Genomic DNA, 15,707 nt, shown 5'->3' on the forward strand with positions numbered 1-15,707 from the left:
CCCCATGCTGCTGTTTCTGTCAGGGTGAGGGGAGGCTGCTGCAAATCTGCCTCTGCCTGTGGGGGAGTCCCAGCTGCCATGAAGCAGCCCCTGTCCACAACGGCCTAGTCTAACCGTGGGCAGAGGCTGCTCTGACAGCCTCTTACTACAGTTAAACTGCAGAGCTGCAGTGGGGATAGGTCCTAGCATGAGCCTAGACTGAGCTGGGCTTGCTCAGTTGCATCTCACACTGGGTCTGGGACCTACCCCTGCTACAGCTCTGCAGTTTAAATGTAGTGGGAGCCAGGCTGCCTTCCTGCCTGGCTCCTACTATATTTAAACTGCGGAGCTGCAGCGGGGGTAGCTCCCAGACCCAGCACGAGCCAGGACTGAGCATCTTCCTTTATCGACCAATCATGTAGTAGATAAAAATTCTGTTGACTACACGATTAGTGAAATACCCACTTCTTAACATCCCTAGTCCTAGGAAAACGTGACTATAACATCTGGTACTGGGATCCATTTCTGAACCTGGTATTTTTCTGTGGAAGGGAGGATTTAAAACAAAAGATTCCTGCCCTGGAGGAGAGTCTGTTTAAGCATTTGGAAGCTATCAGCTCTTTGTCTTCAGCTGGAGGCCCAAGTCAGAGTAAAAGAGTTTGTCTCTGACTTGAACATTATGCCTGGAATAAGAACAGCTCTTTAGGGTAAGAATCTGCATGCAATGTTTCTTAGTTGATTAGAACTAGCCATGCATTCTATTCATTTTAATTTAGTAATTTACTTTGATCTGTCTGTTTTCACTTGCAACCACTTAAATCCTACTGTTTGTACTTAATAAAAACACTTGTATTTACTATCAGGCTCAGTGTAAATATTTTAACCTGGGGGGAGCAACTATTGTGCTTCTCGATCTTTCGTTGATAAAGAGGGCAAACATCCTTGAGCTTTCCCTATGTAAAACTTTTACACAAAGACAGATTTATTTGATGTTTTGTTCCTTTTTGGGGTTTGGTTTCCTGGGTGCTGTACCATAGAACTGCATCCTCACAGAGCTGAAGTGGTTCAGTGTCTTCATTGCTGTGCAGGAGGGAGGTTACCTCAACTCTGTGCCTTGTCTGGGGGAGACCAATCATTCTCGTGCAGCAGGACAGGGAGGTGGGAAGTCCCAAAGAGCAAGAAGACAGATGTCAGTGGCATGATCAGCACACTGGGGAATAATCCCAAGGGCACTCCATCACAATACTCAGCAGTAGTACATGTGCAGAGATCCTGAAAGCAGTTGCTTATCTCTATCTACATTGGGGATGTAGTGTTTATCCTCTTCCTTCTGGTGGACGCATGCTGCCAACTTTATTACTTGCTTTTCAGCCCTCCTGTAGTGCCCACTCCAATTTTTCAGCATGCTGTGCCCATAGTACCAAATTCTGAATTCTAGCTAAGAAGTCTACATTTTATCTTATGCAATGCAGGGCTTTACTTTTGTCTCTAGTCCTTTGTCCATTTCTTCCAGCAATGGAAGTCAGTGTCTCTGTGCTTTCTCACATTCAATCTCATTTGCTGTCAACATCAGGAGAGTTTCAGAAATAGGTGTTATACAGGAAGCTGCAATAATGTACTTTTCATCAAAATGAGATCATTCGTAGAACTGATGCTTTTCATAGCAAATGTTCATTTGTGCTCCATAACACAGTTTAATGGTACTGCTGAGTACCATTCTGTCTGAATCCCAACCACCCAAGGAGGTCATGTACTATATTCTAGACATTAATAGGGCAATCAAAATGTATCAGCATTGCACTGAAGTCTACAGAAAAGTTACATGCTTTATGAGCCAGCAATCCAGAGCAGGGGAAAAAAGTAATCAGAAGCTCTAATAAGAAAGATTTGCAAAGCTAATGGGACAACCCCACTTGTTGATATCACTACACACAACCAGAAGAACAGCATCTTTGTAGACAGAAAGGTTGAATGCATCATAAAAGAAAAGGTATGTGAGCAAATTGGTCTTCAGTACACCTACTCAAGACATTGCAAAGCTGAAACCCTGCTCTCTGCATATTCAAGCTTTGGTAAGAAAGCTCTACAAACATTATCTCAGTAATGCCTTATACTTCTGAGGTTTGCAATAAATGTGTTAGTTATCTAGTTAGTATACATGCTTTATGAGCCAGCAATCCAGAGCAGGGGAAAAAAGTAATCAGAAGCTCTAAGAAGAAAGATTTGCAAAGCTAATGGGACAACCCCACTTGTTGATATCACTACACACAACCAGAAGAACAGCATCTCTTTGGGTATATCTGTACTGCAATGTAAACCCAGGGTTAATACAAGTCAAGTTATCAGACATTGTTACCCTAGGGCTATAATGTCTACACATGTTTGTAAACCCAGGTTAGAGATTATTATTGAACCCTTTGTCCCAACCCTGGGATCATCATCTACTCTGGATTATGTATATCTAATTCCCACCACCCATATCCCAGATTTCCTAATGCCCCCTCTCCAAAATATGTGGCCACTCTCATTCTTTGTTCTTGTTGCAGCATGGGAAAAGCTGGCTGCCCATTAAAATCGATAGTCCAGAGGACAAAGAAAATCAGCTCATAGGATTGTGGGATACTTTTGATGAACTCCCAAAACATGAGTCTGAAAGGGCTGCATCTACACAACAACAGGGCTTGGACACAGACCCAGTTTAATTTAGGCTTAAAACTTCCACCTACTTGGGGTCCTGGGACCAAGCCCTGAGTTAATGCAATTTGTGTGTAGATTGAAGAAGAGTTAAGCTTGGTTCTGAGTTCAGAAACTGGGCTTATGCTTCAGGGTAGACAAATCCTTTAGGATAGTGGAAGGCAAGATGCGGCCCTTGGGCTGAATCCAGCCCACCATGCCGCTGGATCCGGCCCATGGGCCACCCTGCCAGGACCCTCAGGCACAGAAGCAGCCCCATACCACTTTAAGTGGCTGCCTGCTGTCTGTGGGTCTCTGCTCTGGGCACTGGTGGGAGTGGGAGGCTTTGCACACTGCCTCCACCCACAGCACAGTTTTTCAGCTCCTGTGGGCTAGAATCATATTCTCTTCTGGGCTTGATTCCATTCTCAAATCATATCATTATATTCACATCCTGGTCACTCCCTGATAAATGCAGAGAGAAGTAGATGCTATTATTCTGAGCTGGGCATCTTTCAGACTTTCCTGTGAGCAAAGTATTCTGACTTTTGGACTCAACAAGAGTTCAGACTTTGCAATCAAGGTATGTTTTGTCTGGGTATGACTGACTGACTCCCTCCCTTCCTATTCTTTTAAGATGACAAAAAATTTTTGTACTGTCAGTTTTATGTCCAGGATACATATTTCTAGTGTGATATGAGCATACTATGTACTCACCAAGCTCTGTTCTACGGAGGTTGTTATATTGCCTCATCTCTATATTATATATGTGCACTTTCCAATATGTGCACTTTCCAATATGTGCATTGAGCAAAATGGCCACTATTTGTCACATGTGGCTCATTCTTTTTCTCATCCTCTCCCCATGGGGGAGAACTGTGCGCGTGTGTGTGCAGTCTAATGTGTTGAATTTTCAAATGTCCATGCTACTATGTGTTTATATTGGAGAAGACAAAGTCAAAGAAGCATGCCTTGCCCTTGGAGTGGAAGGTGGCAAGAACCTGCGGTGGTCCTTAGTTACTGCTGTGCTCCTGAAGTTAACTTTGAAAGTTGCACTTTGTGCTTTTTTTGTTGTGTGAACCTCTGGGTAATAGTCCTGCACATTTTTCCTGAATTTATCCTCTCAGAGGCTACGTCTACACTGCAAGGTTCTTCTGGAAAAGCTTATTTCGAAAGAGAGGGTCCACACACAAAAAGCGCAACGAAATAGCAATTTGCTATTTTGAAACATAGCGTCCACACTGATTGGACACTATCTCGCATGTAAGGCCACCCGGAACCAGTTTAGGCTGGTCATTAGGTCAGCAGTTGCTTCTGGGTGATGCTGCCTGAGGCTATCTGAGACGTGTGCTTAAAGGGACACCTCTGGACAGCTGTTTCTCAGCTTCTTCTGCTTGCTTGCCTATCTCTTTGTGGGTCAGCAAAGCATTTGCAGTGCGTGCTTTGGTTGCCCTTTGTTTGGACACCACAGCACTCTTTGCCATGGTGCCAGATCTGCCTCTGGGCATGCGATGGCCCCACACTGCTATGCTGCAGTTTCTGCAGGCTGCCTTCCTGTCCTGCATGAGCTCAACTCTGAGCTCATCCTTGAGAACCTCATCCTTGAGAACCTTGCAACCACAACCCACAGTGGAGAGACACTTTTGGAGGCTGGACACCAGTTCAAACTGGTGGGACCAACTAGTGATGGAGCGGTAGGATGACCAGCAGTTGTTCCACAACTTCAGAATGAAGAAGATGACATTCATGGAGAAGACGACATTCCTTCTGGGGTGGAGGATAGAGGCCGGCTGGGAGGGATGGGCCTTCGAGCAGCAGCGCACATTTTTTTTGGTTTGGAAGAAAATATGCAAATGAGAGCACGAGATTTATAAATGAGCTGCAAAAATGCTGTGCTTTTCTGGAAGAGGATATGCAAATGGTGCGCTCATTTGCATATCTTCTTCCAATTCTTTTTGCTGAAGAGGTTTTTGCGCAAAAAAGCCCTGTGTAGACGGTGCCTTTTTGCTCAAAACAACCCTTTTGTGCAAGATCCTGTACACCTCTTCCGCAGTGTAGCCGTAGCCTCTGAGTATACTTGCAAGAGTGTTTTTATACACTGTAAAAGATTAACTGATTTATTTATTATTCCTCACATGTAATCCTCTCTATTGGTTGAACACTCAGTATCTGCCTGAGGGCACAAATCTTGATAAAGACTATTTTGATAATACTGTAGCTTGTTTGGCTATTTCAGATTTTATTTGAAAACCTAATTTCTTTTAGTTAAACATTCAAATTTCCCCTTTTTATTTTGTATAATTTTGCAGTACAAAGTGAGGGAATCATTGCATTAGGTGAACTTCGTGATCATGAAAGTGAAGGAACTGGACTTCTGTATGGGCCAACTCGATATCCTGAATATCACAGGGTTCTTATTTCAGAGATAAGCCCTAAGTCCTTTGTATTTTTATTTGAACATACCGGAATTTTTGAGGTATTTTAGTTATTCTGTTGCATATTTCCATTACATTTATGCAGCAGTTCATTGTGTAAATATCTAAAAATCAAAGTTTACACTATAGATTTGTTTTATTGATGTTGAACAGGTTGGTGATTACACAGTAGTTTGCATTATTTAATACACAGGTCCATGAGAAAAATTTCATGTGTATTTAATGAGCTTTTCTCTGGTTCTGAATTGATTAACCACCAGCATGCATATGAACAAAGCTGTTTACTGATTTATCTTCTTTACAGTATGTGAGGTTTTTTTTATTATTATTTTTCTTACATACAGTATTTGTCCGTGGATTTATTGTGCTACTTTGAAAGTGAAATAAGCCTGCTTTTATGTATTAGTTTTATCAAAAGTTTATAATGATATCCATCTCCTGCCAAAAGAATCAATGTTAATACATTTGTATTTCAGAACCACAGGGCAGATTGTGCTCATGCTCTCGCTGGTTCTTATAATTGCCTTCTTTCCTGTCTCCCATATGTAATAACTTAAAAAAAACAAATAGTTTTGCAGTACCTTAGAGACTAACAAAACATGTAAATGGTATCATGAGCTTTCATGGGCACAACCCACTTCTTCAGATGAATGGAGTAAGGGTCCAGGGTAAAGACTAACAAAGCTACCCCTTAAGGGTGTGTCTAGACTACAGGGTTTTGTTGACAAAAGTGGACTTTCGTTGACAAAACTATACTTGCGTCTACATTGCCGCTGAGTTCTGTCGACATAATGTCGACAGAACTCAGCAGTTCTGTTGAAGGCTGTAAATCTCATTCTATGAGGAATAACGCCTTTTGTTGACAGTTCTGTCAACAGAAGGCGTTATTGCATCTACACTGTCCTTTGCGTCTACACTGTCATGTCGACAAAGTGGCTTGCTTTGTCAACAGAACTAGATGTAATCTAGATGCTCTTCGTCGACAGAAGCTTTGTCGACAGTATCTGACAAAACTTTGTCGACAAAAGCCTATAGTCTAGACGTAACCTGAGACTTATGTAATGTGTGTTTCCATGAAATCATATATTTGATATCTGTCTATATAATCTCTATATATGATGAAACAGTGGGAAGGCTATACAGATTTTTTCCTATTCAGAAGAATAATTGTCTAATTTCTATTAGAATACAATTGAGAAAATCAACTGAGATTTAGGGTTTATTTACAAACAGCAGCATTTTTTCTTTATGTTTGATTTTATTTGCCGTTGAAATTATAAAACCTTCCTCTAAACCAGTGGTCCCCAACCTTTGGAGGTTGCCGGGCACCAGGGGGCGTGGCCGTTCGCCTGCCTGGTGCCAGGGGGCAGGGCCCCCCATAGCCACGTGCCCAGAGGCGGGGGCCCCCCCAAGCGCCGTGTGCCCGGCACCCCCCCCCAGCACCGAACGCCTGGGGCCAGCGCCCCCCCCTCCAAGTGCCGCACGCCCGGGGCCGGAGCTCCTCCTCAAGTGCTGCGCGCCCGGGGCCGGTGCCTCCTCCAAGCGCCGTGCGCACAGAGCACGGGCGGCTAATTCGCGGCACTCCCGGGGCCAGCACTCACCATGCACCATGCGCCCGGGGCCGGCTTCAGCACCATGCATGCGCCACGTGCCCAGGGCCAGGCAAGCCCCGAGCACTTGGCGGGCGCACACGAATGCCCACGTGGGCGCTATGGCACCCGTGGGCACCGTGTTGGGGACCACTGCTCTAAACAGAGCACTAAAATTAAAATAAATCTCTTCAGGAGACAGACTGTTTTTGGTGTTCTAGTACTAGATTTTTGAAAATTGTGTTTATGCTCTCCATCCCAGATTGAAAGCCCAGTGGAGTTAAAAGAGTGAAACTAAGTATGTTAAAATAGACAATAAGATTAGAAGATTAAACATTTTATGGTCTCAGTTTGTACAAACATACAAAAATTATGAAGGTAAAAGAAAAATTACAATGCTTGGGAGAAATAAAGTCACTTCAAAGCTGAATATTGAGGATAAAAAAAGATAACTTTCCTCCCTCTAGTGTTCCAAACTTGCATTCTATGTTGAAATAGTTTGGACTGAACTTCTCTAACCATTCAAAGAGAGCTGTAATGCATGTTGTTAGTAGAGCCCTGCAAATCTGCAGGGATCCACATCTGCAGATGTAGATATCCATGGCTCATTTTTGTGGATGCCGATACAAATTTTGTATCCACACAGGGCTCTATACAGGCAGTCCCCGGGTTACGTACAAGATAGGGACTGTAGGTTTGTTCTTAAGTTGAATCTGTATGTAAGTCTGAACTGGCGTCCAGATTCAGCCGCTGCTGAAACTGACCGCCAGTTTCTGACTTACATACAGAATCAACTTAAGAACCCCAGGCGTCCCCAAGTCAGCTGCTGCTGAAACTGATCAGCAGCTGATTCCAGGAATCCCGGGGCAGAGCAACTCTGCCTCGGGCTTCCTGTAGGCAGCGCTGGTCAGTTTCAGCAGAAGCTGACTTGGGGCCGCCTGGGGCAGAGCAGCTGGGGTGCTGCTGGGTTGCTCCAGTAGCGCCGCTCCTCGGTGCTACTGGACCAACCAGGCAGCACCCCATCTGCTCTGCCCCAGGCGTCCTGATTCAGCCGCTGCTGAAACTGACCAGCAGCGGCTGAATCAGGACCTGGTGCAGAGCAGCTGGGGTGCTGCCGGGTTGGTCCATTAGTGCCCAGAGCGGCGCTGCAGGACCAATCGGCAGCGCCCCAGCTGCTCTGCCCCAGGGTCCAAAACAAAAGCCTGGTCTGCTGGGGGGGGCGCACACTAGCTGCGCCCCCCCTCCCCAGCAGACCAGGGACATAGGGAGCTTTGCTCTGGGACCCCGCCGTGGCTGCAGCTTCAGTCCCGGTGCCTGTGGTCTGCTGGGGACGGTCCCCAGCAGACCACAGGCACCCGGACTGAAGCGGCAGCAGCGGGTTCCCGCGCTTCTGAGGCTTTGCCTGAGCAAAGCCTCAGAGGGAACCCGCCCGGTGCCCCTGGTCTGCTGGAGACGGTCTCCAGCAGACCAGGGGCACCGGAGCAGCTTACGAACGGGGCTCTCTCGCCCCGGAGCTCGCAGGTAGCAATCCGCCACCTCGACCTCCGGGGCGAGAAAGCCCCGTTCTTAAGTGCGGATCCGACATAAGTCGGATCCGCGTAAGTCGGGGACTGCCTGTATATTACATTGTAACAGTACTTCTGTTTTGAAAGCAGCCTTCCCAAAAATAGTTGTGGCCTTCCACATAAGTACTGTCTTCTGATAAGTGTGTTTAACAGTAAGATTTTTCCTAGGATGCCTAAATCCAGAAGTGATGGGTCAGACTGAGAACAGTGAAAGGACATGGAAGCTAAAAATTCAAATTTGAAATAAGGTGCAAATGTTTAATGGTGAGGATAATTAACCACTGGAGCAGCTTGCTAACAATATGGTAAATGTTCCATCACTCTAAGGGTACATCTACTCAGTAGTGTTATTTCAGAATAACTGACATTATTCCAAAACAACATAGTCCGTGTCTACACTACAAGCAGTATTTCAACATAATGTTGAAATAATGTTGAGCTGGAGGGACTTCTTGCTGCAACTCTTGTAACCCTCCAGTAAGGGAAGTCAGAGAAAGAGTGCTCTCTCAGACTTCCTGCTGTGTAGATAGCGTCAAAAGCCGAAATAAGCTATTTCAACTTAAGCTACGCAATTGACGTAGCTCAAGTTGTGTAGCTTATTTCGGCTTTAGCCCTGCTGTGTAGACATGCCCTAAGTCTTTAAAACAAGGTTGGATGCCTTTGTGAAAGATACATAATTTATTGAGTTCAGTGTAGAAATCTGTGTGAATTTCTATGGCCCTGGGGGCATGCCTCCCTGCTGTAGCACTCTCTACTGAGGTAGAACAGAACTGCACATACTTCCTGTTTCAATTTCCCTTTCCTGGAAACCCATAATTCTGTTTCAGGCTATCTGGACATTTGTTTCAATAGTATCCTTTGCTTATTACAAAATCACTTACGGAGATTCACAAACAAAATGCACTTCTGTTTTTATGGGTTTATCTGAAACCTGCCTTCGATGTTCAGCATTCTCTCTCAACCCTGGTCTACGCTAGGACTTTATTTTGAAATAACTCCTTCCCTGTCGAATTTATAAGCAGAGCGTCCACACTACCAAGCCCATTATTTTGAAATAATGGGCCGTGAAATTCAAAATCTGTAATCCTGCTTTTCATCAGGAGTAATGCTAATTCTTAAATAGTTATTTCAAAATAACGGTAGTGTGGACACTCCAATGCCACTATTTTGAACTAAGTACTCCCCAGAATAATTAGAACTGCTTACTCCCCAGTGCTTCTTGGGGCTCTAAGTTTGAGGTAGTGTGTCCATACATCTGACTAATTTTGAGACTTCCCCATAATGTGGGCACACCAGTTTGATTTTGTTAAATTGGGAGTTTTAAGTCACATTTAGTAATTTTGAAATATTTTCCTAGTGTAGACAGTCTCTCTTTATGGCAGGAGGTCCAGCTCTTCTCCTGGAGCTAGATTGCAATTCATCTCCCTTCGCTGGCCTCACTTAGGCTTTAGGCTCAGACTGGCAGCCTTCTGCTGGTGTCTGGTCCCTGCTAACTCAGGAGCCTGCAAGAGTCATCTTATGCCTGTCAGTGTCTGCAGGCATCTATCCGGTGATGAAGGAGACAATATTTATGGTTGTCCCCTTCTCTCAACTCGTTTTCAACCAATTAGGGGAGAAAGGAGTTTTGCCCCATGCTCTCTGCAATGCTCCTGGCCCCAGGCCCTTAAAGAAATAGTAACTGTTTTCCCCCCAAACCCTGTGTTTTCACAGCAGTGCTTCATCTCTCCCAGATATCTGTAACTGGAACTTTCAACCCTTTTGAGATATACTGAATGGACTGAACAGTAGGCATTAGTGTCTTTCAGAGGCAGTCTACGCAGGCAGAGGCCTACATTATACATAGGCTTGTCAGGATTTGATTTAAGGTGATTGGTGTCAGTAAAAATTAATTTCATCTGACACTGAAATTGACAAAAAAGACATTGGTCAGTGACAGTCATTGGGAGTGCAGACTCTTGTGCTTGCAAGGATTGAGGGTCATCAGCCCTTAGCAACATAGAGAGCCCTCTGCAGTCCCACTGGCTCAGATCCACTCCCGAGGGCCTCACTCTTATGACACTGCAGTGACAGAGGGTGTCCTGCAGATTTAGACCTAAGGTAAAACGATGCCATTTAAAAACAGCTCTTCTTTATTTCAAGGTGGGCTTCCAAGAGCTAGATTTGTAATTCCCCGAAAGTATATCACATTTTTGTTACACTTTGGTTCTGTGATGTGATGGGAGCCTCAAGGGTTAAAGCCAATTACCCAGTGAAAACTACTGGATGATGGTGAAACAAATGATTTTTATTAAGTGGTCAAAACCTGCTGGTGGAGTTAGTCATTGATTTTTTTTACTGGTACAAGTTGACAACTCCTGGGTTTTTCTTCTAACACTTATACCTGGGCTAAAACTTAACCCTTTCACATAGCACAAAATCACACTATCTATACAATACAATTAATATGACTTACTTATACTTCACAGGATTATAGGATGTAATTAATACAGCTTAACTATTAACTAAACCACCAATTAATAATTTTAAGTAATACTTACAAATCCTGCAATGATAACAACACAAAGACACACTAGAACTCGGAGCATGCTCAGGACTCGTGCACCCCTATATTTGATTCGAAGGGTGGGGAGGCAGCCTCAGGGTGATCAATCCTTTAGCCGGGCAAAAATAAAAAAAAAAAAAAGACACGTGCCCTCAATACACGGAACCTCCGTCGGACAAAGGTGTAGAGGGTCTATACAAAAATTCGGTGTCTAATGCCATGCTAGGGTCTGCATTTGGCAGGGCCTGATAGGCTAGTGATGAAGTAGTATGACAATACTGTCCTATAGGAATTCTCGTGATGTATGCGTGATCCCCTCGTGGACAGGACCAGATGGGGCATAGTTAGTATGAGACAGTTGTGTTTTATTACCCTATGTTTACTTTTTCCCTTGCCCCTAAGACCGGTCAAGCTACGCTCAAATGAGGCTTATCTGTAAGTGCAGCTAGGCACTATCTAGTCATGCTCACCTCCCTATTTTATGATGCCTGTGAGTCTCAGGATGCCTGTAAGGTCAAATTCCATTCACAAAACCTTCATTGTGCGCTTACAAGTTATGCTTTCTCAAAGTGTGACAGAGGCCTACATTTTCTGTGAGCTGCTTTGTGCGGCTGGATGGGCTATATGCGAAGGCTGTGGTCAGAAGAAGCCTGCTTTCCAACAATTTTCTTCTAACATTTGAGAAAAGTCATTTGCATGGACAACATGCAGAGAGAGTCTGTATCAATATGTGTAACCATTCAGTCACTTAGTAATGGCAACCAATGTTAAAAATATTCTTTATTAAAGTAAAATTATAACATTGAGATCAAAATATCTAAAAATCAAGCAAACAGGGCTTAAAGTATTGGTCCAGTGTACTCAGGGTCAAAAGACAGACTGAAATCCTGGTCCAGTTGAAATCAATGACAAAACACCCTTTGATGTCAATGATGTTAGGGTTTCACCCCCAGTTTCTATTCCTAGCTCTGTCACTGGTTTGCAGGGTGACCTTGGACAAATCTCTTAAACTCTGGCTCACTTTATCTCCGTTTTACAAATGGGAAATGACATTATCCTACTTATTAGAATGCTTTGAAATTTATGAATGAAGTGTGCTGTACATAGGGTTGCCAGGTGTCCGGTACTGACCCGGACAGTCCGGTATTTTCGCCTCCTGTCCAGTAAAAAAATTCAGAAAATACCAGACACCTAAAATGTCCGGTACTTTCTGATTTTTTCCCGGCCAGAGGGCGAAAATACTGGACTGTCTGGGACAATACCAGACACCTGGCAGCCTTAAGCAATGGGGTCCAGCCCGACTGCCCACCCGCTTCCTCCCCCCTTAACTTGGTTCTGCAGGGGAGCTGTCTGGTCCGGAGCAGGGAGAGAAGGCAGAGATGGCTGCCTGCGTCGCAAACAGCTGCCTCTCAGAAAGTCATACCTAGGGTGAACTGAGCATGCTTAGTAGGAGCTGCTGTTGCCCTTACTCTGTTGCAACACCTGTAGCCTGTTAAGAGTGGCAGAGCCAAGCCCCTGCTCTTAACAGGGCCATGCTTTTTTTATTTCTTTATTTTTTTCCTTAACTCGGGGTCCTTCCCCCCCCCCCCCCAGAATTTTTTTCCCTGGTTTTTTTTGGGGGGGGCGGGGGGAGTAGACAGATACTGTCGACAAACCTTCTGTCAACAAAGAGCGTCTAGACTACATCCAGTTCTGTCGACAAAGCAAGCTGCTTTGTCAACATGACAGTATAGATGCAAAGGACAGTGTAGATGCAATAACGCCTTCTGTCAACAGAACTGTCGACAAAAGGTGTTATTCCTTGTAGAATGAGGTTTACAGCCATCAACAAAACTGCTGAGTTCTGTCGACATGTCGATAGAACTCAACAGTAGTGTAGACGCAGGTATAGTTTTGTCAACAAAAGACCACTTTTGTCGACAAAACCCTGTAGTCTAGACACACCCAGGGTATGTCTATACTACAGCACTAATTCGAACTAAGCTAATTCGAATTAATGCATCTAGACTTAAAAACTAGTTTGAATTAGTGTTTTGCTGATTCGAACTAGCATGTCCACACTGAGTGGACCCTGAACTGAGGTGCCGGCCGAGGGCGGGGAAGTAGGAGCAGGTGGCAGCCCCTGCTGCGGCACCGCCCCTGGTGGCTCTGGCGTACCCCTGCCACAGTTGCTTTATTTTCAGGCGCACCTGCTCCTGGGTGCACCTGTGTCCCTTTCGGGCCATGGCGGCCGCTATGCGCCCGTAGACAGCCGCATTCCTCCTCCTAGTGCGGAGATCATGGACATTGGGGGCCTGCCCCCGAACCTCAATGAGGTCCATGACCTCCGCACTAGTCCAGGAGGGCGCACGCCGTCTACGGCCCCTGGGTGCTGGGGGACTGGGCAGGGGACAGCTCGCTGGCACTGGCTCCCTGGCTCATTCTGGGGCCACTGGTTCGGGGCACAGACTGCTGGCAGGGCTGGCTGTGTCAAGTGCCGTCTGGCCACAGTCTACCCCTTTAAGGGCCCAGGGCTGGAGGAGAGGAGAGGAGTTTTCCTGGTTGTGCCCAGAGTGGCCACCAGGGGAACCTGGGAAGGGCTCGCCTCCCACTAGTTCGAATTAAGTGGCTACACAGCCCTTAGTTCGAACTAGGCGTTAGTCCTCGTAGAATGAGGTTTACCTAGTTCGAATTAAGCGCTCCGCTAGTTCGAATTAAGTTCGAGCTAGCAGATCGCGTGTGTAGCGCCTATCAAAGTTAATTCAAACTAACGGCCGTTAGTTCGAATTAACTTTGTAGTGTAGACATACCCCCAGAGAGGCAACAAGGGGAGTAACAGAAACTGGTGCTGGGGGGAGCTGGCTTAAAAGTTGATTTCTCCCCAACACCATCTCTGCAGGGGGCAGGAAGAGCAGAGGTGTAGGAGTGGACCAGGCACAAGCCAGGAATCATCTGATTCCTAGCTCATGCCCGGTTCTCTCCACTATGCTTGTGTTTTTTAAAAATGTATTAAGAGTGGCTCTTACTACATTTAAAAAGCACAAGCATAGTGAGGGGGACTGGTTGTGAGCTGGGAATTAGCTGTCCCAGCTTGTGCCTGGTTCTCCCCGCTGAGCTTTAGCCTTTGAAAGGTTTTGAGAGCCTGATGGCTCTTAATACATTTAAAAGGCAGAGTTGCAGTGACTCTGCAGTTTTCCCCCTTATTATCAACTAATCGACTAGTTGATGGAATTTGTCGATTAGCTGATTAAATGCCATTTAACATCCCTCATATGTAGTGGTCTGTGAATATCTAATATGTATTGCTCTTGACTCCACTACATTACTTCCTGAGCTGTTTCTCTATAATTTGTTAGAAGAACTAGGGCTGTTAAATTGCATTTAATCAGCTAATCGAGTAGTCTATGGAATTTCCATCGACTATTTGATTAGTTGATAAGGAGGGAAACTGCAGAGCTGCAGGGGCTTAGCTCTTGGCCCTGGTAGCTAACCCCACTACGACTCTGCTTTTAAATGGACTGGTGGCACTTGATACATTTAAAAAGCAGGGGCGTAGCGTCTGGGACCAGTTGATTCCTGGCTCATGCCCAGTCCCCCCACTATTTCTCTGCCTTCCCTGCCCTCCCGTGGAGACTGTGCTGCGGGGGGACTGGCTTTTAAGCTGGCTCCCTCTCGCAGAACCGGCCCCTGCTCCACCACCCCTCACTGCCTCTGGTGATGCAGTGATGCAGCTGGTGGGGGGAATGACTAATTGAGTAGTTGCTTACATCCCTAACAAGAACCTCTACTAAATAATCTGCTCTTTTATTTCTTAATAAAATTAGGTGTTTATGCCTCTGCATGGAAAAATAGAGCTGTGAGGCTTTATGGCTATGGACACTTTAAGTAAACTAAGCAGGGAGAGCCCGTCAGTGGCTTAACTGAGCAGGTCTGCATCCCGCTTTGAGAACTGCTGCTCTAAGCAAATGATTCATATGTCTAGATAAGTAAAACAGTTTTACACTGCATATTTCTAACTTAAATTATAGGAATGGTACATGCACACAAATTGAATGTACACATTCAGCAGATTTTAACTTTTCTAATGTTTCAAGAAGTATTTTGCATAAAACATATTCAAGTTGTATCATACTCATAAGCATATTTCCAAGCAGTGCCCCGTCACACTCGCCCATCATTTTAATCCAAGCATAGCTACTGAATTCTCTGGAAATATCTATTTCAGTGTATACTTTGTAGTACTCTTAGATTTTTGTTCCTCCAGCTTTGTGTGGCTTTGAATATAAAAGGATATGGGAAGGAAGAATCTTCGTAAAAATGGATGGTGTCTTCCTGTCGTTACTGGCTAGTACTAGAAATTTTGCTGGAATATTGCTTATTTCAGAGTACAACATTTCTCAAATTCTCACTCAGACAGTAGAAGTTAGTTGTTCAGCCATTGGTATTTTTCTTTTTACCCTTCTAGACTTCTGTAGATGAGGGTTCTGGCTCTTCCATCAAGTCTTATGCAAACAGACCTGATTCAAAGTTTCCTGCTATAGAAAAATCATCAGGCAAGGAAAAGCAAAAGCCTCCCATGAGCTCCAGCAAAGTAACTCCAGGTGAGCTAAAATGGAACTACTTATCATGGTATTTGGAATTAGCAAGTAGATAGAAGATGCCTTGTGGAACAGAGTCATTATGGTACTGCCATGCACCAATGAATATTGGCCTGATTCTCATTTACGCTTAAGTCACTTTACACTCCTTTGGCTGGTAGAGTGATCTTAAGTGAGTACGTATGAAATTTAGAACTGTTTTAAGGCCACTTTTCAACGCCAAAGAAGTGTGAAGTGATTTAAGTGCAAATGAGAATCAGGTTCATATAACAATACATATTCTCACTGAATTAAGTGAAATGATTTTACAATAGTTTAGTGTGTTTAGTTTCCTTAACAGAGATTCA

General features: G+C 44.8%; 1 protein-coding gene across 16 annotated transcripts in view; it reads left to right on the forward strand.

Moving 5' to 3' along the window:
• Nucleotides 1-15,707, forward strand: part of MARCHF10 (membrane associated ring-CH-type finger 10) — a 114,026-nt gene that overhangs the window by 31,670 nt on the left and 66,649 nt on the right. For 13 of the 16 annotated variants that reach the window (XR_012898013.2, XM_089773924.1, XM_089773922.1 and 10 more), the window contains one exon: nucleotides 15,228-15,363. The exons of the other annotated variants lie outside the window; for them this stretch is intronic. Coding sequence is in view for 12 of the 13 variants with exons in the window: in XM_089773924.1 (XP_089630050.1) it covers nucleotides 15,228-15,363 (136 nt within the window). In the remaining variant the exon portion in view is untranslated. The remainder of the gene's footprint in view (nucleotides 1-15,227; nucleotides 15,364-15,707) is intronic. 16 annotated transcript variants of the gene reach the window in all.

This window comes from Pelodiscus sinensis, chromosome 29 (genome assembly GCF_052426305.1).
Source record: "Pelodiscus sinensis isolate ZL-2025 chromosome 29, ASM5242630v1, whole genome shotgun sequence".
In the NCBI taxonomy this organism is placed as follows: domain Eukaryota; kingdom Metazoa; phylum Chordata; order Testudines; family Trionychidae; genus Pelodiscus; species Pelodiscus sinensis.